General features: G+C 46.6%; 1 protein-coding gene across 3 annotated transcripts in view; it reads right to left on the bottom strand.

The window, feature by feature from the left end:
- Rangap1 (Ran GTPase activating protein 1) overlaps positions 1-19,366 on the bottom strand; it is a 30,168-nt gene extending 10,802 nt beyond the window's left edge. The window contains exons 1-5 of one of the 3 annotated variants that reach the window (XM_005322212.5): positions 19,019-19,365; positions 14,041-14,190; positions 9,354-9,481; positions 6,452-6,511; positions 4,110-4,289 (exon numbers count right to left, since the gene is read on the bottom strand). In XM_005322212.5, coding sequence (XP_005322269.1) covers positions 4,110-4,289; positions 6,452-6,511; positions 9,354-9,481; positions 14,041-14,152 — 480 coding nt within the window. In that variant the 5' untranslated portion in view covers positions 14,153-14,190; positions 19,019-19,365. Of the gene's footprint in view, positions 1-4,109; positions 4,290-6,451; positions 6,512-7,872; positions 8,062-9,353; positions 9,482-14,040; positions 14,191-19,018 lie in introns of those variants that run through there. The other 2 variants (XM_078052682.1, XM_078052683.1) reach the window with 2 other exon arrangements.
- Positions 19,367-22,952: the final 3,586 nt, after the last annotated feature.

The raw sequence follows: 22,952 nt of genomic DNA, 5'->3' as shown, positions 1-22,952 counted from the left end.
AATAGCTAGGACTAGAGGCATACGCTACCACCCAGCTCAAAAACTTTCTTATGATAACTATATGTGTGGCAGACTGTAGACAAGAACCCAAACCTTGCAGTTTCTCTTCTAGACTACAAGGTGCCTGAGGGAGCACTCCAACTGACACAAGCCTGTGCCAAGGCCAAGTGGACACAGCAGTCTTTATCATCTGCTGGGGGCACAAACCTAAAAACCCAGCCTACCCTGTCCTTGATGTGCAACCAGAAGGTAGCTTCTAACCTGGTTACTCTAACAGGCAAAGCATTTAAAGATGCTGATTGGTCACTGGGATTCAGAGCCCACTGTTAATGTAGCAAGATCCACAAGTGCTGCAGACAGCAGAGAATACCACAGAGCACCTGCCAGGTCCTGAGCCCTGCCAGGAACTTTTGCAATCACTTCTTCAAACCTCACAACTGCCTGGAGGCAAGTAGCAAGAGCCTCACTTGACAAATGAGGAAGCTAAGACTCAGATGGGAAAATGACCTGGCTAAGGCCAGTACATCTGTGACTGGCAGCTACTGCACCTGGGCCACACTTGATACCTACCACCTGGAAGGAACGACTGAAGGGCTGTAGCTCGCAGGAGGTGCAGAATGGCGAGGCCAGGACTCAGAGCCTTATTAAATCAGTGGTGAGGGAGGGAGCAGAGAGCTACAGAGTCCCCCTTGTTCATAGCCTCAGTTATCCACAGTCAACTGCAGTCCAAAATATATTCTAAGCCAGGTGCAATGGCTCCCACCTATAATCTCAGCACCTTGGAAGGCAGAGGCAGAAGAAGCACAAGCTCAACGTGCTCAGCAATGCAGCAAGATGCTAAGCAACTTGATGAGATCCTGTCACAAAATTAAAAATTAAAAAATAAGGGCTGGAGGGGCTGGGGTTGTGGCTCAGCAATAGAGTGCTTGCCTAGCATGGGCAAGGCCCTGGTTTGATCCTCAGCACCACATAAAAAATAATTAAGTAAAACAAAGGTATTGTGTCCAACTCCAATTTTAAAAAATAAATATTTAAAAAATAATAATAAGGGCTCGAGATGTGGCTCAGCAGTTAAGCCCCTATGGGTTCAATCCATGGTACTCAGAATTAAAAAAAAAAAAAAAAAAAAACCTAGAAATAAACGACTCACAAGTTTTAAATTACATATATTCTGAATAGTGTGATGAAACCTCACTTGTGTCTGGGAAATGACTCATCCCTTTGTCCAGAGTCCACAAAGCAAGTGCCCCTGCCCATGAACTACCTAATATTTGGTAATCACCTGGTTATCAGCTGTGACTATATCACAATGTTTGTGTTCAAATAACCTTTATTTTACTTAAATTTTGGCTCAAAAATAAAAGAGAAGCAATGGCAATTTGGATATGCCAAAGAGAAGCTATAAGCTGCTTCCTTCATGAGTGTTTTTTTTTTGGTACTAGGGGTTAAACCCAGGGGCACTTAGCCACTGAGCCACATCCCCAGCCTTTTTTTAATATAGAAACAGGGTCTCACTAAGATGCTTAGGGCCTTGCTAAATTACTGAGGCAGGCTTTGAATTCACAATCCTTCTGTCCCAGCATCCTGGCTGCTGGGATTACAGGCGCATGTCACCACACCCAGCTAAGTAAGAGCTCTTAAGGATAGAAAACAGGGGCTGGAGATGTGGCTCAAGCGGTAGCGCGCTCGCCTGGCATGCGTGCGACCCGGGTTCGATCCTCAGCACCACATACCAACAAAGATGTTGTGTCCGCCGAGAACTGAAAAATAAATATTAAAAAAAATTCTCTCTCTCTCTTTCTCCTCTCTCACTCTCTCTTTTAAAAAAAAAAAAAAGGATAGAAAACAAATCTTAAATTAAGGTTGCTAAGATCTATGGTACATATTTTGTGAGAACTGATACTCACTTTTTTCTCCCATTTTCAGTGCTGGGACTGGACCCTCACCCTAACCTCACAAACATTAGGCAAATGCTCTACCATTAAGTCATACTTCCAGCCCTTCACATAATTTTTATTTTTACTTTTTACTGGGATTGAAATCTGGGGTACTTTACCACGGAGCTACACCCCAGCTCTTTTTTTTTTTTAATATTTTTTTTTGAGAGAGAGAGAGAGAGAGAGAGAGAGAGAGAGAGAGAGAGAGAGAGGGAATATTTTATTTATTTTTTTAGTTTTTCGGCAGACACACAACATCTTTCTTTGTATGTGGTGCTGAGGATCGAACCCGGGCCGCACACATGCCAGGCAAGCGCGCTACCGCTTGAGCCACATCCCCAGCCCCCCAGCTCTTATTTACTTATTTAGCAGGGTGTCTTGCTAGGCAAGCCTTGAACTTGTGATCCTCCTGTCTCAGCCTTTCAAGTCACTGTAAGTGTGCACCACCACATCCATATAACATTTATTAGAGTATATCATAATTCTATTTTTAACCTTTTACTGTGCCTAATTTATAAATTTATGTATAGGGCCTCAGTATCTATAGGATTAAGAACCACTCATGACTTCAGGTACCAACTGGGTATCTTGGAATGTATTTCCTGTGAATAAGGGAAGACACAGTCAAGTTCCAGAGCTGAGCTGGTCGGTCAAGGTGGCTTCCTGGCCCTGGGAAACTCTGCTTCCCCACATCATCCCACCCTACCCACTCAAGTATGGGAAGGCCACACAACCACTGGCCAGCTGGAGGGGCTCATGGACCCATCTCCTGGCACTGCTACGTGACGGGGTAAGGTGCAAGAACACTAGTGTTGCTGGCTCTCCATACCCCACTCCCTCCAGGTTGGGCTCTACTTGTGTTCTGTGTGGATGCACATTGTAATGGTGTCTTAAAAACATGAACAGGGGCTGGGGCTCAGTGGTAATGCGCTTGCCTAGCATGTGTGACACACTGGGTTTGATTCTCAGCACCACACAAAAATAAATAAAAAAAGAAAGAAAAATAAAGGTCCATCAACAACTAAAAAATATTTTTAAAAATATTGAGAAAAAAAAAAAAAAAAAAAAACCATGAACAGGGGGCTGGGACTGGGGCTGGAGTTCAGTGGCAGAGTGCCCGCCTTGCACATGTGAGGCACTGGGTTCAATCCTCAGCACCGCATAAAAATAAACAAACAAAGATTAAAAAAAAAAAAACTCACAAAACATGAACAGCCTATTGCCCAGTTAGATTTGGGGAAGTGCATCCTGATTTGGGGGAGTGCCCAGAGTATGTTCCCCCCTTCCCTCCTATGGGGCAGAGAGCACCCTTTGTGGGGACAGCCACTCTTCTTCCTCATCCTAGGACACTGTGAGCCCAGGTTCCCTTTAGTGCTCTGAAAGGAGCCTTGTGGACAAAGGTTCAAATTCCACATCCCTCCCACACCAGCCACATGCTCCACTCCTTCAAGTACAAGTCTACTTACTCTTGTGGAAAAATAGGGAAAGCACCATATACCTTTCACTGTAATCCATGTACACAATTTCACGAAGATGTCTCCAATGCCTGTTAGTTTCCTATGCCGGAGCCCCTTTCTCCCTTTGATCAGGATGTGCCTAAGTGGGGGGTAAGGACTGGTCTCTGTCTCAACTCTCAGTCTAAAGGAGCCCAAAAGGACCAAGAAGAGAATAAGGAGGGCTGGCCTCCTTGGTGCATATTCTGGGAAGCAAAGGAGCTGCTTTCTACACCAACCAGCCTGACTTGCTGGCAGGCCAAGTACAGCAAGATTGTGTCCAAGAATAGAGATGACTGTGCTCCCAGAGCAGCACATTTCTCTTTCTGGGCTCCTTCCTCTCCGTGGATCTGCTGGCTGTTCTGAGTGATGGGAGTTGCAGGCATGCCCCAACCCTGTACTTTGCAGAGCCTGCAGAGCCAGCAGTTCAAAGCAGGTTATGCAGCAATACCACCTCTAATTCCACCTCCACGTTGCCAAGCCAACATGGGAACTTAGGATGGTTGCTTGGCAACCTTATCCTCCCAGACTTTCTCCCCACTAGCTGCAGGCTGCTGCCTTTGAGAATTTCCTCCTCTGATGAGAAAAGTGAAGGGTGACCATCACAGAAGGTGGCCACGGCTAGGGCACATGCTTTGATGTGGATGCAGGAGGGAGTACACAGGGCTGCCATTCTTACCTTGCCACCACCGATGCCCATGCCACAGTTGTTGAGCTTGAGTTCATGCAGGGTGAAGCAGGCTGGGCTCTTGAGCAGGGCCTCGAAGCCACGCACACCATCGGGCCCGAATGCATTGTCACTTAGATCTAGCTCTACCAGCTGGGCCCCAGCAGTGATGAGTCCCTCCCCTAGTGAGATCTGGACACAGAGGAAGCTTAGGTCAGTCTCTCAGACACCTACTAGGTACACAGTTTTCCTTGGTATGATCCCACACTGGACACCCTGTCGAGGGCTCCTGAAAACCAATGAATGGGGCGTATGTATGTGTAAGTCTGGGAAGGCTCCCTGTAGGAGGTGGCATCTGACCTCAAGTCTGGATGGAAGTTAACCAGTCAACCTAAGAGGATTCCAGGCAGCAGTCAAAATAGGAGCAGAGACACAAGAGAACAGAGCAGTAGGCTGCAGGCCTGGAGGCAAGCACAGGGTCAAGAAGGTAAGAACCTTGAAGCCTGTGACACTAAGCCTGAGAAGAGGCTGCTGGACAGAGAAAACATATCACCCAAACCTAGGGAGACAGGCAGGGGATGGCTGCAGGCTGTGTGCCCCCTGGGAGTGTGAAGCAGAGATGCAGGTAACATTCGTGGCAGCCAGTGTGGCAGGAAGCAGAGAGGGAAAGCCAAATCTACACCCAGAGGGAGGAGAACCTACTGAAGCTGGGGGTTTCCCAGATGTGCAGGAGGAGGGAGACAGGTCCCAAATTCCTCTGGGATTTCTGGGAGCATGTGGGCACATGGAGGTGACATGAGCAGACTTGGCAGGAAGATGCCGAGTTCTGAGAACCTTCCAGGCTGGGGTAACTACAGCCTCGCCAACCCCAGGAGAAATGGTCAGAGGGGAGACTGCCAGAGACAACGGACAGAAATGAGACTGGGCAGATGGCTCACGGTGGCAGGAATGTGAGAGGGGACAGTCTGTCTTCACCCAAGCCACAAGCACAGGCATTTCTTCTGTCCTGCTACCACTCAACAAAGCAGGATGTTTTCTGGCCATCCTGCCCTCAGCAGGCCTGGTCCCAGGTTATGAGCCCCAGCTAACCTCCAGCCCTCAGGCGGCCACAACTGCTTACTCTGCGTCCATTCCTCCTCACTGCATCTGTCATTCCCTGGCCCAAGTTCTCTTAACCCTCAGCTAAAGATTTGTTGCCACGGGCTGGGGCTGTAGTTCAGTGGTAGAGCGCCTGCCCTAGCATGTGTGAGGCACTGCATATAAATAAAGGTCCATTGACAACTAAAAAAAAAAAAAAAGATTCATTGCCGTAATAGGGAATGTGGAAATAAAATTATCTCCTCATGCTAAAGTAAATTAATGCTAAAATTACAGAAAACCAATAATGGCACAGTGAGAGTCCAGGAGCAAGGATGCCACAGGGAAGTTTGCTTTACCCTAAAATCAACCACCCACGAGTTCATTTAACCTTATTCTGAAACTTGGCCTCACCTGGTCTTGTTCATCCTTCAAGACTGGGCACAAACTCCACCAACTCTCTAAGGGCCTCATCGATGCCTTCTTCCCCCAACCCCAGGGCCCGTCTCTAAGACCATTAGACCACCTGTCACCCTGGATGACCCCAGTTGTCTGCTAGACTGAAGCCCTGTGGAAGGAAGGGTGGTGCTGTGGTTGGCATGTGCACCCTGCTCCTTCTTGGGTCTTCATTCCTCTGTCCAGATCCCTCCAGCCCTGGTAAGGAACACCAGTGCTGGCCAGAGGAATGAAGACCCAAGAAGGAGCAGGGTGCACATGCCAACCACAGCCCCACACCTGTGCCGCCCAGGCAAGCCTTCTGTTGTGTGTGATGCCCCTTCAACATACACATGTGCACACTCAATCTGGGAATGTGACCCTAGTAATTTTGAGCCCCAGGAACAGGAAGCAGAGGGAAGCCATCCATGACAAGAACCAAAAGCAGTGGAATGAGAAAGGGAGGGGCCAGAGAACAATGGATCAACCACAGTAGATTGTGTACGGACTGAGGTCACCAGGGAGCAGGACCCAGGGTGCAGGGAGGTGGTGCCAGGAAAGGATGTCAGGGAGGAGATAAGACCACAGTGAGGGGAGAAACCCCAAGACACCTGTTCTCAGTTCCACTTCCTCCAATATGAACCCCCATCCTTTGGCTCCATCCCCTATACCGCCTGTCCTCATCACTGTACTTCTGGTCAGGACATAGGGCAGACACTGGGCTGGCTTCCATTGCTTTGGCTTAGCTATATGTGGAGACACATACAACTAAGTCTCTAGAAAGAACAGGTATGAGAAATAGGTTGGGAATGGCCTGGGGAGAATGGCAGCTCGTTCCTTACCAGGGCTGGAGGGATCTCGGACCTCAGCCTCCCTGTGAACATGTCGCTCCAGTGGCATCGCTGTGCAGGAGAAAAGAGGAAAGAGTTAGCTGGAGCCCTCAGGCCGCCTGAAGTAAATCCCACAGCCGCACTTCACCCTGTGCCCTCCGGACACCTGAGCACTACAAGATGTCTTAATTTGGGTTTTGTCAGCAAAAGCTGAACCAGTTTGAGTTGGAGCTGGTCGAATTGGAGGCCTGTTCTCAAGTCACACCTGTGCCTTGAGAAGTGTCAAGAAAATATAAAATCTGTCCAACCCTCTGGCTGGACACATGACATGATCCTGAATGAGGAAGATGAAATGATATAGGACTCAGCACCAAGAAAGTCCTTTTTCAAGTGTCTTTTCAACCCTGCTGATCACCTCCAGAGGACCACCTTTCATTTGGGACTGGCTAGTCTCACTTACCTTCCATTTCTTGCCTAACAAAGGCAGGGCTCAGGCTCAGAGCCTTTAGGTGACAACAGTGTCAAATTGGAATTCACTACAATATTTTACTTCCTTTATTGTAAGGCACGCTGGTTTTCCATTTAGAGAAGTGATATTTGGTTTGAAATTACTTATAAGTTAGCAAATTTAGTAAGAAATTATCAAAAAATGTTATAAAGATATAGGCCACATAGCTTGGTTTTGACAATCCTACTCCCTAATTCTGGTTGCTGTGTCCACTCCTCAAATAAACCCTGGCAACCCCTATCTTTTCCAGGCCAAAACTGGGTCTGATGTAACACTGGCAAAGCCACTTGCACCTGAACATCCAGATCTTATATGAACAAAGACCAGCCTTACATACTAGGGAAGTTCTTTACTTTTGTTTGGCAGTTTAGGGGACTGAACCAGTGACTGCTAGGAAGTGCTCTACCACTAAGCTATATCCCCAGTTATTCCATTTACATCATGTCATATCATTTCATTTTTTATTTTAAGATCTGATCAAGTTGCCCAGGCTGCCCTTGAACTTGGGATCCTCCTGCTTCTGCCTCCTGGGTAGCTGAGATTACCCACACCCAACCAGGAATTTAGCTTTTACAGAAAAATTTTTCATATCTTCAAATAAAGTCAATCATTCACAAACCAGGGACAGACCTCAGCTATATACTCTACATGAGGTCTGCTAAGTTGGGATCCTTAGGACCAGGAACATGGAGCTACAGCCGGAAATCCATAGTCCGGACAATGGTATCTCACTCTGAAGCTTCCTAAACCCCTCTGATGAGATAAAGGATTGGCATGGAACTCCAGGGCACAGGACAGGGTTCCAATCACCACTCAGCTGACTCGAAGACACTCCCTGCCCCGCACCCTGAAATCCTCTCTGAGAAGGGCTTTACACCTTGATGATCTTCAAGGGAATAGTAGAGCATTACGAGCTTGAACTCACATGAACTTGATCTCAGCCGGTGACCTGGGGTGCACTCTTGTCAACTGTCAACACCTCATAGGGCAGATAACATTGTATCTTGCATCACCACCAGTCTCTGAAAGCCATCAAGGGCAGCTCCACCCTGCCCCTGCTTTAGGGCTTCTTCCACCAGAGAGGCAAGTTGGAGACCAGCTGGGTCTGCACCAGCTAAGAAAATGCAAGTAGCATTCCTGTTAGCCAGGCTCTCAGAACGACCTCAAGAAGGAGGAATAGCCAAATTCAGTACAAAGTGGACAGGTGATGGTGCTGAGGACTGAACCAAGGCCCATGGATGCCAAAGTTCAGCTCTTATTGTGGCCTTCAGCCTCCAGGTCCACAAGTCCTCTATTCCTGTTCTTCAGAGGTCATGGGGCAGGCTGACTTCATTTGTTTAGGCTGAGGGCAGAAAAGCAAAATGGCCCTGGCTTTGTTGACTATGACCTTCCTAAGGAAATACCCTTTAAGAGCTCTGTTGTAAGCAAACTTGCAGACACTGCAATGTCCTGGCATCACAGTCCCGCACTGAATCAGCACCCCTGAGCCTCAGTTCCCCTGGCTTATAAAATGGGTATACACAAGGCTGGACATAGTGGCATACAACTTTTTTCCCCTTCTGTACCAGAGACTGAGCCCAGGAGCACTCTAACACAGAGTTACATCCCCACCCACCCTTTGAGACACAATATCACTAAGTAGTAGAGGCTGGTCTCCAATCTGTGATCTTCCTGTGTCAGCCTCCCAAGTAGCTGGGATTAAAGGTGTACACCACCACACCTGACCCACCACCCCTGAAATTCTGAATTGATACCTCTACTTTTCTCAAAGAGCATACTGACAGACTGGTATTCAGTGGAACCCATTTTGGGAACCCTGGGCTAGAAGACTGAATTGCCCTTTGTGTTGGCCAAGAAGGGGAACCGCCTAGATTTAACCTGCAAAAAAGAATGTGACTCAGCAGTAGGGAGTAGTGACCTGTGGCCTCTGGCTTCAGCACATACCCAAATGACTACAAGAACAGGAGCTCTGAGGCCTGGCCATTTCTCCTATCACAAGACTGTTGTAAATGGACAATCCTTGCTCTGGAGCTCCCAGCTGGTAGGTTTTTCAGAACAATCTCACAGAAAGAAGTACTTGCTAGTTAACTCTACATCCTTCCTCCTCAAGGGTGTCAGATCTGCATTGCAAACTGAAGGTTCTCTCCAGTTTTTCTTTCACAGGTGTCACCCCAATAATCTTCCTGCACTCCTAATGCCATCCGAGAAGCATACCCTAATGCTCACTGCAAAAAAGAGGGACCACAGTCAGTGCTATGTGATCTGGGATGGCCAGAGGAAGAGGAACTGTGTGGGTGACAGTCACCAAGGCAGGGGCCTGGGAGGATCTGGACACAGAGTTTTGTGGCAGTGTGAGCAGAAGGCTGTTTTCAACCAGCCCAGGCCTGCTTGCTCTGCAAATCTCACCTTCAACTCCGACTTCTTCTCTAAGGCCTTGGCAATGACCTTGGCCGCTTCTACACCCACCGTGTTGCCCTCCAAGCGCAGAGCCTCCAAGCCATCAAAGTCTTCAATTTCTTTAATCACATCTTTAGCTGCTCAGGACCAAAGAACAGTACTTTAGGTTTTTGGAGTCACAAATAGTTGGGGTAGGAGAGAGTTTGGTAACCACCTATCACTCATATACTCCAAGGGTTATGGTGCCCATACTCCATGCACCAGGCCCTGATGTATAGAGGAGAATCAGACAGACTCAAAGCCTAGCAGGGGGCACAGCTATTCAAATAATTCTTCTGCAATGACTGCTAAAACAAGGCATGTACAAAAGGCTTAGAAGTCAAGGAAAAAGATCAACTAGCAGCTTGTAACAAGGACAACTCTGACAAGTGAGAGTTATGGGAAGCATACCAGGTCAAACAGGGAGACCATTCGAAAAGGGAGCCCCAACTGATATCTGAGGACTAGCCAGGTCAGTGAGATGGGATGGCTGCTCAAGATAACGCTTACATGGGGATGGAGATGCTAGGGTCCCAAGGAAAGAGCTAACTCACACTGTATGCATGATGTCAGTGTATTGTCAGGGGTACTATGCTGTCCACAAGTTCAGCCCTGAGGAGAGTCAGGAGCACAGACCAAACTTGGAAGGAAATGCACCAGAATGGGAGAGCAAGGTCAAGAGGTGTGGGGTCACAGGTGCACTTGCCTCTCTCCTGGTTTTCAACCCATGCAGGGTTACAAGAAATTGAAAACCACCATTCCTCACATAACAGATTAGGGATGGACCCCACTCATCCCTGAATAACCAATCATCAGGAGACCTTCTCATAGGACTTCTCTTTCCAACCTCTACTATTCAGAGTAATGGTATGCTGGTTACTCTGCCTCATAGAGCACAAAGTACTTTCTTTGGTTCTTAAATGATTTCCTGGGGAGAGAAAAGGGCCTTGTTCACTAGCACCATGACCTCTTCCCATCCTGATTCACTTCTAGCCAATACAGAATCCCCTCTGGGCTCACACTGAAGCCTCCAGGTTCCTCAGCACAACATACAAGGAAAGGCCTCTGCCTGCCTCCCTATGGGATTTGAATTTCCTTTCTCCCCAGCCCACCCACCCTCTAGGTCTCAGCTCTTGAGCCTAACTCATGTGTTTTCATTGCCAGCAGTACCCTTTCTCCTTCAAATCATCTTTCAAGAACAATTCAAATGCCACATTATCCATGAATAAGCTAAAAGTGACCCTCTCCCTGCCTTACCTTCCTAAGGCCCTTTGTTCACATCTCTCAGAATATGAACAAACTGTTGTCTAAGCACCACATTCCTACTCCAGGTTAGGAGTCCCTTACAGGCTGGGACTGTAAGCTGGGTGCCCATGACCACAAGATAGGAGACACCATGTACAGACTGGTGGTAAAGTGGAAAAATCATCTATGCAGATTATCAGCCAAAGCTGAATTCTCAGCTCCACTACTTATAGTTTGCTCTTAGGCAAATTGTATTACCTCTTTGAGCCTCAGTTTTCCCAAAATGGAGATAAAGCCTATCTCAAAGGATTTTTTGGGAGAGTTGGGGATCAAACTCAGGGATTTGCACATACTAGGGAACCACTCTACCATCGAACCACATCCTCGGCCCTCTCAAGGAATTTTGTAAAGATAAGCTGAGATACAATTTGTATGAAATTTAATACTCTAACCCTGTTCAATAAATGACATTTAATAGCAAATCCATGTTTACTGAATATCTACTCAGAAGCATAGGAGCAAGGACTCAGTGAGACCTCTGTTAAAATTATGGCTCTGGGGGTTGGGAATACAGCTCAGTTGGTAGAGTGCCTGCCTCGTATGCACAAGACCCTGAGTTCAATCCCCAGCACCCCACACACACAAACACACAAAATAATAATTCTGTCTCTGCTATTTACCAGATAAATGACCTTAAACAAGTTACTTAAATCTCCTCTTTTTTCCTCATTTATAAAATATCAACATTGTCACCTCTTTCCCACAAGGATTATACAAGGATCTCAAAGAGATGAAAGAACAGGAAGAAGCCCTGTGAATCTTGAAGCACTATGGAGAGAAAGGAATGTGCATCACCACGTTCCTAGCAACCCAAGGACTTACACAGCTCTGGCCCAAGGGAGGGAACAAGGCTGCTTGCACACCTTGACAACCAGGCAAGTCCAAACCAGTTTCTCTGGCTGAGCCTGAACCCCAGGAGGCCTCAAAAATACTGTGAGATGCAAACAGGGCATGGTGGCATATACCTGTAATTTCAGCAACTCAGGTGGCTGAGAAATAAGGATCTCAGGTTCGAGGACAGCCTCAGCAATTCACTGAGGCCCTATACAACACTGCAAGACTCTGTCTCAACATAAAAAATAAGGGGTTGGGGTTCAGAGGTCACACACTTGCCTGGCATTTTAAAAATTTTAAAAAATAAAAAAGGCTGGAGAATTGGAGATGTAGCTTAGTGGTAAATGACCTTGGGCTCAATATCAGTACAAAAAAAGTAGTCAGGCACAGTGGTGCACACCTATAATCCCAGCAGCTCTGAAGGCTGAGGCAGGAAGAACACAGTTCAAAGCCAGCCTCAGCAACTGAGTGAGACCCTAAGCAACTCAGCAAGACATTGTCTCTAAATGAAATATTAAAAAGGGCTGGGGATATGCCTCAGTGGGTCAACACCCCTGGGTTCAATCCCCAATACCATCAAAAAAAAGTAAAAGGACTGGGAACCAGGCATAGTGGTGTATGCCTGTAATCCCGGTAGAGGCAGGAAGATCATGAGTTCAAAGCCAGCCTCAAATCAACCACTCCACAAGGCCATAAGCAACTTAGCAAGATGATGTCTCTAAATAAAAAATATAAAGAGGGCTGGGGATATGGCTCAGTGGTTATGCTCCCCTGGGTTCAATCCCTGGTACCAAAAACAACAAGACAGGTGTGGTGGTGCTAAACCCAGCTCCTCGGAAGACTGAGGCAGGAAGATCATGGGTTCAAAGCCAACCTCAGCAAAATCAAGATGCTTAACAGTGAGACCCTGTCTCTATAAATAAAATACAAAATAGGGCCAGAAATGTGGCTTAGTGGTCGAGTGCCCCTGAGTTCAATCCCAGTATCCTCCCCCTCAAAATATAAGAGTTCAAAGCCAGCCTCAACAATTTAGCGAGGCCCTAAGTAACTGAGATCTTGTCTCAAAGTAAAATATATCTATGTATATATTTATGTATGTATTTATTTTTGGTACTGGAGATTGAACCCAGGGTACTTAACCACTGAGCCACATCCACAGCTACTTTTTATTTTTTTTAATATTTATTTTTTAGTTATAGTTATTTTATTTATTATTATTATTCTTTTTAATATTTATTTATTTATTTTTAGGTGTAGATGGACACAACACAATGCCTTTTATTTTTCTGTGGTGCCGAGGATCGAATCCAGGGCCTCGCACGTGCTAGATGAGTACTCTACCGCTGAGCTACAACCCCAGCCCCTCAGCTAGTTTTTTTTAATATTTTATTTTTGAGACAGGATCTCACTAAGTTACAACACAGCTTTAAATTCAGCTCTGATCCTAACTAGCTACAGGTCTTTAGGCAAGTCATTCAACCTTTATGGGCCTCTATTTTCTTATCTATGAAATAAGAAAAGTTTTGGCTTATAGGCTATGAGATGTGAATGGGATACACGTGAAGAAAGGTAGAGTTTGGGATTCTGCATCAAATACCATCTCTGGTGCTTACTAGCTAAGGACTTACAACATGTCAATCTCTCAGTGCTTCCACTTCCACAAAATAGGATAACACTACCTGTTTGTTTATTTAAAAAAAATTTTTTTAGTTATAGATGGACACAATATCTTTTATTTATTTATATATTTTTACATGGTACTGAGGATCAAATCCAGTGCCTCACTTGTACAGGTAAGCACTCTGCCACTGAGCCACAACCCCAGTCCTGAAATATATATATATATATATTTTGATACTAAAAATTGAACCTGGGGCCTCACACACGAGACAACTCTTCTAATGCTAAGCTACACTCCCAGTCCTTTACATTTATTTTGAGACAGTCCTACTAAGTTGCCCAGACTGACCTCAATCATCCTATCTCAGCCTCTGAGTCCCTGGGATTACAGGCCTGCACCACTGCCCCAGGGAGACTGTTTTTTAATGCAACCCACCAGGGCCTCAGCTGAGGAAGGCAGCAGATATTTCATGAATATGGGAGTGAATGAAGGTAGTTGCTGAGGCGGCTCAGTTCAAAGCCAGCCTCAGCAACTCAGAGAGGCCCTAAGCAACAGAGTTAAAGTCAGAAATCAGAAGCTGTATCTTAGGACTAACTGTTCCCCTCATTACCATTCCCTCCTGAGATTGCCCATTGTGAACATACAGACCAGCAGGGATGTTTATGTGAACTCACAAGAAAATTTTTTTTTTTTTGGTAGCGCTGGGTATTGAACCCAGGTGTTACGCATATTAGGCAAGTCATCTACCAGTAAGCTACACCTCCACTCCTGGACAATTGATCTCTGAGTCTCATTGTTAAAATAGGTCCAATGATAGTCACTCATAGAGCTGCCAAGACAAATACTGAAGATACATAGCTCAAAGCCTGACAATTAGTAAGTGTACATTGCACTCACCATCTTCCGCTGTGTTCAGTTTGAGACTCTTGCCCTTGAAACTCAGCTGTCCCCCAGCCACCTGGGTTTTGGCCAGGGTCTCTGCCAGCTTGGCAATGTCTTCGGAGGCCATGCTGGCCACGATGGTGGGCTCCCCTGGAGATCTGCAAACTGAGGAGCATAAGTTTTATTAAGAAAGGAGTCTCAAGCTGGGCATGGTGGCTCATGCCTGTAATCTCAGCAGCTCAGAAAGCTGAGACAGAGGATCACAAATTCAAAGTCAATCTCAGCAAAAATGAGGCACGAAGCAACTGAGACCCTGTCTCTAAGGCTGGGAATGTGGCTCAGTGGTCGAGTGCCCCTGAGTTCAATCCTCAGTACCCATCCACCCCCAAAAAGAAATGAGTCTCAGCCAGGCAGTGGCATACATCTGTAATTCCAGCACCTTGGGAGACTGAGGCAAAGCCTCAGTTCAAAGCCAGCCTCAGCAACTCAGAGAGGCCCTAAGCAACTCAGTGAGACCCTGTTTCTAAATAAAATATATATATTTAAAAAAAAAAAAAAAGGGTTGGAGAGGCGGCTCAGTGGTCAAGCACCTGTGGCTTCATTCTCTGGTACTGAAAAAATAAAGGAGTCTCCTGGGACCACTGGTTGCAGAGGAGGGTCTCAGGGTAGAATATCAGTCATCTCAGGAATTGGACCCCTTTGCCCCCTGCCACAGAGAACCCAAGAGCTAAACCACTGGGAGAAATGAAAATAGCATTAGAAAACGAATCATTCTAGAAAGGTGGAGGAAGTACCAAGAAAGCAAAAAGATCATGTTTAGCCTCTGAAGAACTATCCTGCTGCAAGTCTTCCTCTGCCAAACTGCCCTAGTAGGGACACTGGGAAAACCATGTGAACTGCCCATTTCCCCTGCCTTCGAGTGAATGGCAGTTAAGTCCCAGATCAATGGCTTCAAAGAATCTACCCCAAGCACACACCCGCCTGATCATCTTGGTGGCTCTCTGTTTGAAGGCCCCATTCATCAAACAGAACAAAGATGGCTAAGGGATCCAGGTCATCCATCCCAGAGACTGCCCTGCTGCCCACCCTGGCATGACTCTGGGGGTGGGGCACAGGGCTAAGCCCACTGCAAGTATGGTATTAACCCTGGCCAGGATACTGGGCAAGCCATGGTAGCCCCTCATGGATTCCTAGGAGACCAGAAGTCTCTACATCATAAGAGCCATCATCACAATAGGCCAGTATATAGAAAACAAACTCAACCTCTAATACCAGATGTGTGTGGGTTGAGCCAAGCAATTCATCTATAGCAGACTGCACTGGATGTCCTCTAATTTAATTCCAACACTTTCTACCTGCAGATGGTGTCAGATTCCACGGATTGACGGCTCAGTCCCATAGACTGAACCCACTTCTGATTCTAATGTAAACTTCAAGTTGGTTTGCCTGTACATCTGACCTACTGACTTTATTTTTTTTTTGAGAGAATTTTAATATTTATTTTTTAGTTATCGGCTGACACAACATCTTTGTTTGTAAGTGGTGCTGAGGATCGAACCCGGGCCGCACGCATGCCAGGAGAGTGCGCTACTGCTTGAGCCACATCCCCAGCCCTGACCTACTGACTTTAAATGAGGATTCCCACAAACTCCTCCTTGAGCTCAGTTTGTTCCAGAAGCTCACAAAATTCAGGGAAACACTATTTACATTTATGGATTATTATAAAAAAACATAAACAAGCAGCCAGATGAAGAGCTATACAGAGCCAGGCACAGTGGTGCACACCTGTAATCCCAGTGGCTTGGGAGGTTGAGGCAAGAGGATCAAGAGCTCAAAGCCAGCCTCAGCAACTTAGCAAGGCACTAAGCAACTCAGTGAGATCCTATCTCTAAATAAAATACAAAATAGGGGCTGGGGTTGTGGCTCAGTGGTAGAGTGCTTGCCTAGTATGTGTGAGGCACTGGGTTTGATTCTCAGCACCACATATAAATAAAGATCCATCAGTAATTTAAATAAATAAATAGATTGATACAATACAAAATAGGGCTGGGGATGTGACTCAATGCTCAAGTCCCCCTGTGTTCGATACCCCGTAACATGGGAGAAGAGGCTTAGAGTGTCCACATCTTCTCTGGCTCTGCCACCCTCCAAGAACCTATTCCACATGCTCAGCAATCCAGAAGCTCTCCAAACCCTGTTCTCCTGGGGTTTTATGGAGGCTCCATTGTAGACATAATTGGTTAAATGACTGTCTATTGATGATCAGCTTAACCTTCGGCTCCACTTCCCTCCTCAGAGATTGGGTTGAATATCTCAATCCTCTAATGCTGCCTGAGTCTAATGACCAGGCCCCATTCTGAAGCTACTAGAGGTCACCAGCTAGTAGCCAATTCAATAGCATGCAAAAAGTCACATCACTTCTTAGGAGTTGTATGCCAGGACGTTGGACAATGACAAATTTATACATACACACACACACACACACACACATATTCCCACATTCCACAATATCACACCAGGGGCAGTTGTTTCTTCCAGCCTGGAGCCCAGCAGACTGGCAGAATGGACAATGAAGAAATGGCAGGCCATCTAAGACCAAGGAAGAGTGATATAAAGAAAAAAACTAGGAGGTGTTGCCTTGAAAGCATCTTCTCCCAATTTCCTTACCTTCAGACACAGTTGCTGCTATTGGTTTGATGCTGGTGATGGAATTCAGGACCCTATACATACTAGGCAAGTGCTGTACCACTGAGCCACATCCCTAGCCCTCAGATTCAGCTATGATAGCCCCTCATTCTCCTATGACCCTCAGGCTTCTTCTGGGCTCAAACAGACAGGCTATCCCCTACTCCCATGGATTTTTCCTTATCAATAAGCAAGAATTACTTTATAGGTAATGAATCTAGTATTCATAATGAAGCCAGATTTAAAGATAGGTAGTTAGTGCAGTTAGGTAAATCGGGTCTGGGTCTGGGTCTGATATTGAAGCAGCTCCCCAGCAAACAGCGAGGTGCTAATCAAATAAGACCCCAGGCCTTTCCTCCCCAGATTACTCCACCAGCCCTGTCTGCCCCTCACCTTTTGGGTCTTCCCACCTACATTCTATCACTTCAAGATTTCAAAGGACAGAAATTCAGAAAAGCTGAAAGACGACCCTAACCCTAACCCTAACCCTAAAAGGGAAAGACCTCGCCCTTCCATGGATTCCACCTCTTGGGTCCCCCTCTTCCACAGGGGAATAGTCTTTTCTGCTGTCCTTAATAAAGCTTCTACTTTTCACTCTAAACTTGCCTCGGTGTGCTTCTCTGGTGTTATACTTTAGCAGTGGGGAAGCAGTAAACATCGCTAACAATTCGACAAAAATTTACCGTACTACTATGTACTGAACACCGTTCCAGGTATAAGGAGTACAGCAGTAAATGAAACAAAAATCCTGCCTTCTTGAAGCATATATTTTACACAACATAGTATGTTTGATTAAAACAAAGAGGAAATGAATAAGGTGGTTTTTTTTTCCTGAGTTGCAATTTAAAGTACAATAATTAGAGAAGGACTTTTGAGGGAATTACTATTTAATTCAAGACCTAAAGGACATTAAGAATTAGCCCATGCAGACACCTGAGGAAAGAGCATTCCTCTGAAGGGAATAGAATACACACAGGGGAATGGAGGAACTCAAGGAAGCCAGTGGAGTTGGAGCATAGAGCAGAAGAGAGAATGGACACAGGAGATGAGAAAAGATAATTAAAAAGAAATTCATTACAAAGGCCATTTTAAGAACTATGGTTTTCAGCCAGGAACAGTGGTGCACACCTGTAATCTCAGAGGCTCAGGAGGCTGAGAAAGGAGGATCTGGAGTTCAATGCCAGGCTCAGAAACTTCCAGGTGCTAAGCAACTCAGGGAGATGCCCTCTCTAAGTAAAATACAAAACAGGGCTGGGAACTTGACTCAGTGGTGAAGTGTCTCTGAGTTCAAATGCCCCCCCCCAAAAAAATCCGAGGTTTTCACTTTTGAGTGACCGATAAAAGGATTCTAGCAGAGAAAAAACATGCTCTGACGGTATAATTTGGCAGAATCACTATCTGCATAGGCCTGGCATTTAGAAGGTGCACAAAGAATAACCAGATGAAACGGGGGAAAAAATTAACCTAAAAGCCAATCACCATCTGCAAATGTAAGATGGGACAATCTTAGGCCAGTTAAATGGTGGTGGTGGGTGCCCAGGAGAAAAGGACATAGAACTTCCTATGGCTCAGGCCAGGAAGACTAAGACACACACACACAGAGAGCGCGCGCGCGCGCGCACACACACACACACACACACACACACACACACACACACTTTCTCTCTCTATCTCTCTCTCTCACTCACACACACACACACACACACACACACACACACACACACACACACACACACACGCTATCCCCCATCCACTTTAAAGACTGAGAAGCCAAAGCATAGATATTGGTGTGCCCAAGGTCAGCAAAGGGCCAACATAAGAGCAAAGACAAACGGTTAATACAAAAACGTCCTCTCCGCTCTCGGCTGCCGCGTGGAAGGCGTCCTTGGATGCACGTCCAGGTATCCGGACGAGTGTCGGCGGTGATTCACGCGGATCCCGGGCAGCGGCGCCAGCCGGCTCCCAGCGGGCTTGGGCCAGCCGGGAGGTGGCGGCCCGGGAGCGACGCGCGAGGGCCCGCGGAACGTGACAGCGGCGGTGGACCCCACCCGGGATCCCTGGCGGACTCGCACCGCCTCCAGGTTAACACCCACGCTCCTGTGAGACGCCACTGCTGGCAGCCGGGGGCTGGGCGGCTGCGGCGAGAAAGTCACCCTCTTTGGGCCTCAGTTTACCCACTAGTGAAATAGCCAGCGCCGCCTGCCCGCGCCGGCCGCGGGCGTGCAGAAGGCGCTCAGCGGCGCCCACCCGCCGCGCCAGCGCCCCAGCCCAGGCAGGTGACGGGAGAAGAGAGGGACCCTGGCCCTACCGTAAACAGGCGACGCAGCCGCGTGGGGCGACCCTAGCGCGAGCGTCCGCCCGGAGCGGCAGGGACGGATTTAGGGTCCGGGTCGGGTCCGGCCTGCTCGCCGCCCCCTGTCCAGCGGTACGGACGCCCAGCCGCCTTCGGCTCGCGCCCCCGGGGCTTTTCGTCACTTGTGTCTCCTACACCACCTGCTCTCGGCACCGCGGCGGATGATGGCGGAGGAGGAGGATTTTGAAAGCCGGCAGTTTCTTTCCTTCGATTTGATTTGTTCGAGCCCGGGCTGGCCACCCCCGGCCCCGAGCGCGCGGCCCACCGGGTAGGGAAGTCCCGTCCTTTCGCGCGGGCGCGACGGGGCGCGGCTGGGCGCACGCCGCAAACTTCCAGTCCCATGGTGCACCGCGCTCGGGCGCGCCGCGCTTCTCTTCGCCCGCCCTCTCGGCTTCTAGCCGAGACCGCAGGGAGGTGTTTAGCCGGAGCGCCCAGAGACTACGGTTCCCGGCGGGCCTTGCGGCCGCCTAGCCACACCCTTCCGAGAAGGTCTGCGTTCCCGCTTGCACAACTTTATTGACAACGGCCGCTGCTACCTGAGAGGTGATGCTTGTTCTCTTCAGCAAGAAATAGGGATCCGTTTCCGGAAGGAAAAGACTCCCTTTCTTTGGTCCCATGAAATTGAAAGGACATTGGAGGCTTCTACATAAGTAGCTGCAAATTACTGATAATGAAAAAGGGGAAATAGTAACTCGATGCTGGAGAAACCCTGCGGACACCGCCATAACCAAGTGGTCCGCGTGAACTCAACAGCAGGACAAACTGACATCCCTTGCAGCCTCCGGATGTGGTCGACTGAGGACAGCAGGATCATCCACTCAGTAATGCATCAAATTAATCTGATGAGACGAGAAACCCAAGATGAGGGACATGCTTCTTAGTAACTGGTCTGTACCTGTTCTTTGTCTTGATGACAAAGAAAAACTGAAGAACTGTTGCTGATTAAAAGTGAAAAGTGAGCTGGGGTATAGCTCAAGGATAGAGCACTTGCCTAGCATGTGCAATACCCTAGGTTTGATCCCTAGCATCGCAGAATAAATAAATGAAATGTAAAAGACACGACAACTAAGCGCAGAACGTGACCCTGGATATGAGTCTCCCTGGGGTGGGGGATGCTATAAAGGACAATATTAGACAATTAACAAAATTTGACTGTATATCAGATGACAGTATTACCCTGCAGTAATCAGTGACATAGCCGAATGTCTACCTAGCCCTACTCTTGCTTATTTTCGAGGGCTGTATGCCTGAAGGCCAGCAGTTTCTCTTCCTGTGGGCTCATGAACCTCATTGGGTCTAAGATGGCTGCCAGAGTGACAGCCAGACACCCTCTAACTTCGTTATAATTTCATGTACATGTTAAACCACACACACACACACACACACACACACACACACACACACACACACGCCAGCACCATGACAGTTGACAATTACTAGGACAACAACCAATCGCAAAGAACCAGAAAAGGCTCAAAACAGAGCTGGTGCCTGAATTCCCAGGGAAAAAAATCTCTGCCCATTCCCAGAAAAGACATGAATATTTATCCCCTTTATTAGCCTATTCTCCCTCATTTCTTTTACCCTATTTCTATAATCTCTTGACCCCTAAGGAGTGGGAAGCTGATTTGAGAGGTTAGCTCCTGCTTCTACTCTTCTTTTTTTTTTTTTAAGTTTATTTATTTATTTTTAAATCTAGCAGTTCTTTCTTTTTGAGAGAGAATTTTTTTTTAAAGAGAGTGTGAAGGGGCTGGGGATGTGGCTCAAGCAGCAGCGTGCTCGCCTGGCATGCGTGCGGCCCGGGTTCGATCCTCAGCACCACATACCAACAAAGATGTTGTGTCTGCCAATAACTAATAAATAAATAAATATTTAAAAAAAGAGAGAGAGAGTGTGAGGGAGAGAGAGAAAGAGAGAGAGAGAATTTTAATATTTATTTTTCAGTTACTGGCGGACACAACATCTTTCTATGTGGTGCTGAGGATCGAACCCGGGCCACAAGCATGCCATGCAAGCGCTACCACTTGAACCACATCCCCAGCCCCCTGCTCCTATTCTTGGTCAATGATAATCCTCTCCTGGGGCTGGGGATGTGGCTCAAGCAGTAACATGTTCGATTCTCATACAAAAAAAATGTTATGTCCGCGGAAAAACTAAAAAATCAGGATTAAAATTCTCTCTCTCTTTAAAAAAAATTCGTAATGATAATATTGTGTTGATGTTAAATTTATCTTGATTATGATTCTGGCTGTATAAGTGTGATGTAAAAAAATGGGGGAGTCCATTTTCATCACATGGGACTCCTAAAATCCTTGTGGGACACCCAGCCAGTGTCTGCTGAAGAACCAATTGCTTGCTTAATGTGTGGGAGAAAACCCACACACATCTGGAGTCACAGAAGTATTTTGTGTTGATTCTTCAGTGAGCAAATAGGAAAAACCCTTTGTTTTTTCCTCTATATCTCAACAAGATTGCTCTTGTTTTTAGACAGGGAAATGCTTATATAAGTAGGGGAATGAAGTCTGCATTTTACCCTCAAATAGCTAAGAAAACAATGAGAGCATATACATACGTGGAGAGATGCACAAATGTATTCAAATGTTAAGTAAATCTGGGTGAAGAATATATGGGAGTTCTTTGAACATTGCAACTTTTCTGTAGGTTTGAACTGTTTAAAGTATAAAAATACAATAGCTTTTCTTCTGTTTAGTTTTATTTTTTGAGGGTGCTGGGGATCTAACCCAGGGCCTTACTCATGCTAGTTACGCACTCTATCATTGAGTCACATCCCAACCCCTCTTCTGTTTTAACAAAGCACTTTGTTTATTTGGCATTGGGGATTGAACACAGGACAATTTACATCCAAGCCCTCATTTTTTATTTTGAGTCATAGTCTCGCTAGGTTACTGAGGCTGGCCTCAAACCCAAATATTCTGGCCTCATACTGAGTTGCTGGGATAACCGGTGTGTGCCAAACATGCCTGATTACAAAACACTTTTTAACCATTATATAAATAACATGTATTAACTATAAAGGGTCCAACCCATATAAAACAGGATAAAGGTAAGTAAACATGGCCCTGAACTCTGGCTCCCAGAGATAGTCGCTATCAACATATGCAGTCTTCTTTCCACAGTTACCTCTTACAACTCAGCCCACATTTGCCATTGCTTTACCTGCAACTCAGAGTTAAACAGGCATGGGCCAGATACTTTAATGCACATCTAACTGAATATTTACATCCAGAAAAGAAGTGGGCATCATAACCACCCCTCCCTCCCGCACAGAGAGGAGAAACTGGAGCTCCACAGGAAATGTAACCTTCCTATTCACACAACTTCTGAGAAGTGGGTCCTTTCCCCACCTGCCTTCTTTCTGCCTTCAAGGCCCATATCCAATGACACCTCATACAAGGCCTTTGATCATTGCTCTAGTAGAAATGAGTCACCCTTCCTCAGGTGTCCACAGTAAGCTGCAAACCCCACAACACTTGATCTGTATCCCTGAGGGTTTTTTCCATCAGAATTAGTATTTCTTTCTTTTTTTCTGGTACCAGGGATTTAGGGATTGAGAGTATCCGAAGGCACTTAACTACTGAGCCACATCCCCAGTCCTTTTTATTTTTTCTTTAGAGACAGGGCCTCACTAAGTTGCTGAGGTTGGCTTTGAACTCATGATCGTCCTGCCTCTGTCTCCTGATTATAGGGGAGCATCACTGCACCTGCCCAGAATTACTATTCTTTTTTTTTTTTTTTTTTTTTAAAGAGAGGAGGGAGAGAGAGAGAGAGAGAGAATTTTTAATATTTATTTTTTAGTTCTCGGCGGACACAACATCTTTGTTTGTATGTGGTGCTCTGAGGATCGAACCCGGGTCTCACGCATGCCAGG

The sequence above is a fragment of the Ictidomys tridecemlineatus genome, chromosome 6 (genome assembly GCF_052094955.1).
Source record: "Ictidomys tridecemlineatus isolate mIctTri1 chromosome 6, mIctTri1.hap1, whole genome shotgun sequence".
NCBI lineage: Eukaryota > Metazoa > Chordata > Mammalia > Rodentia > Sciuridae > Ictidomys > Ictidomys tridecemlineatus.
Note: the sequence above shows the minus strand (reverse complement) of the source record. Positions and strands in the feature narration are given on the sequence as shown.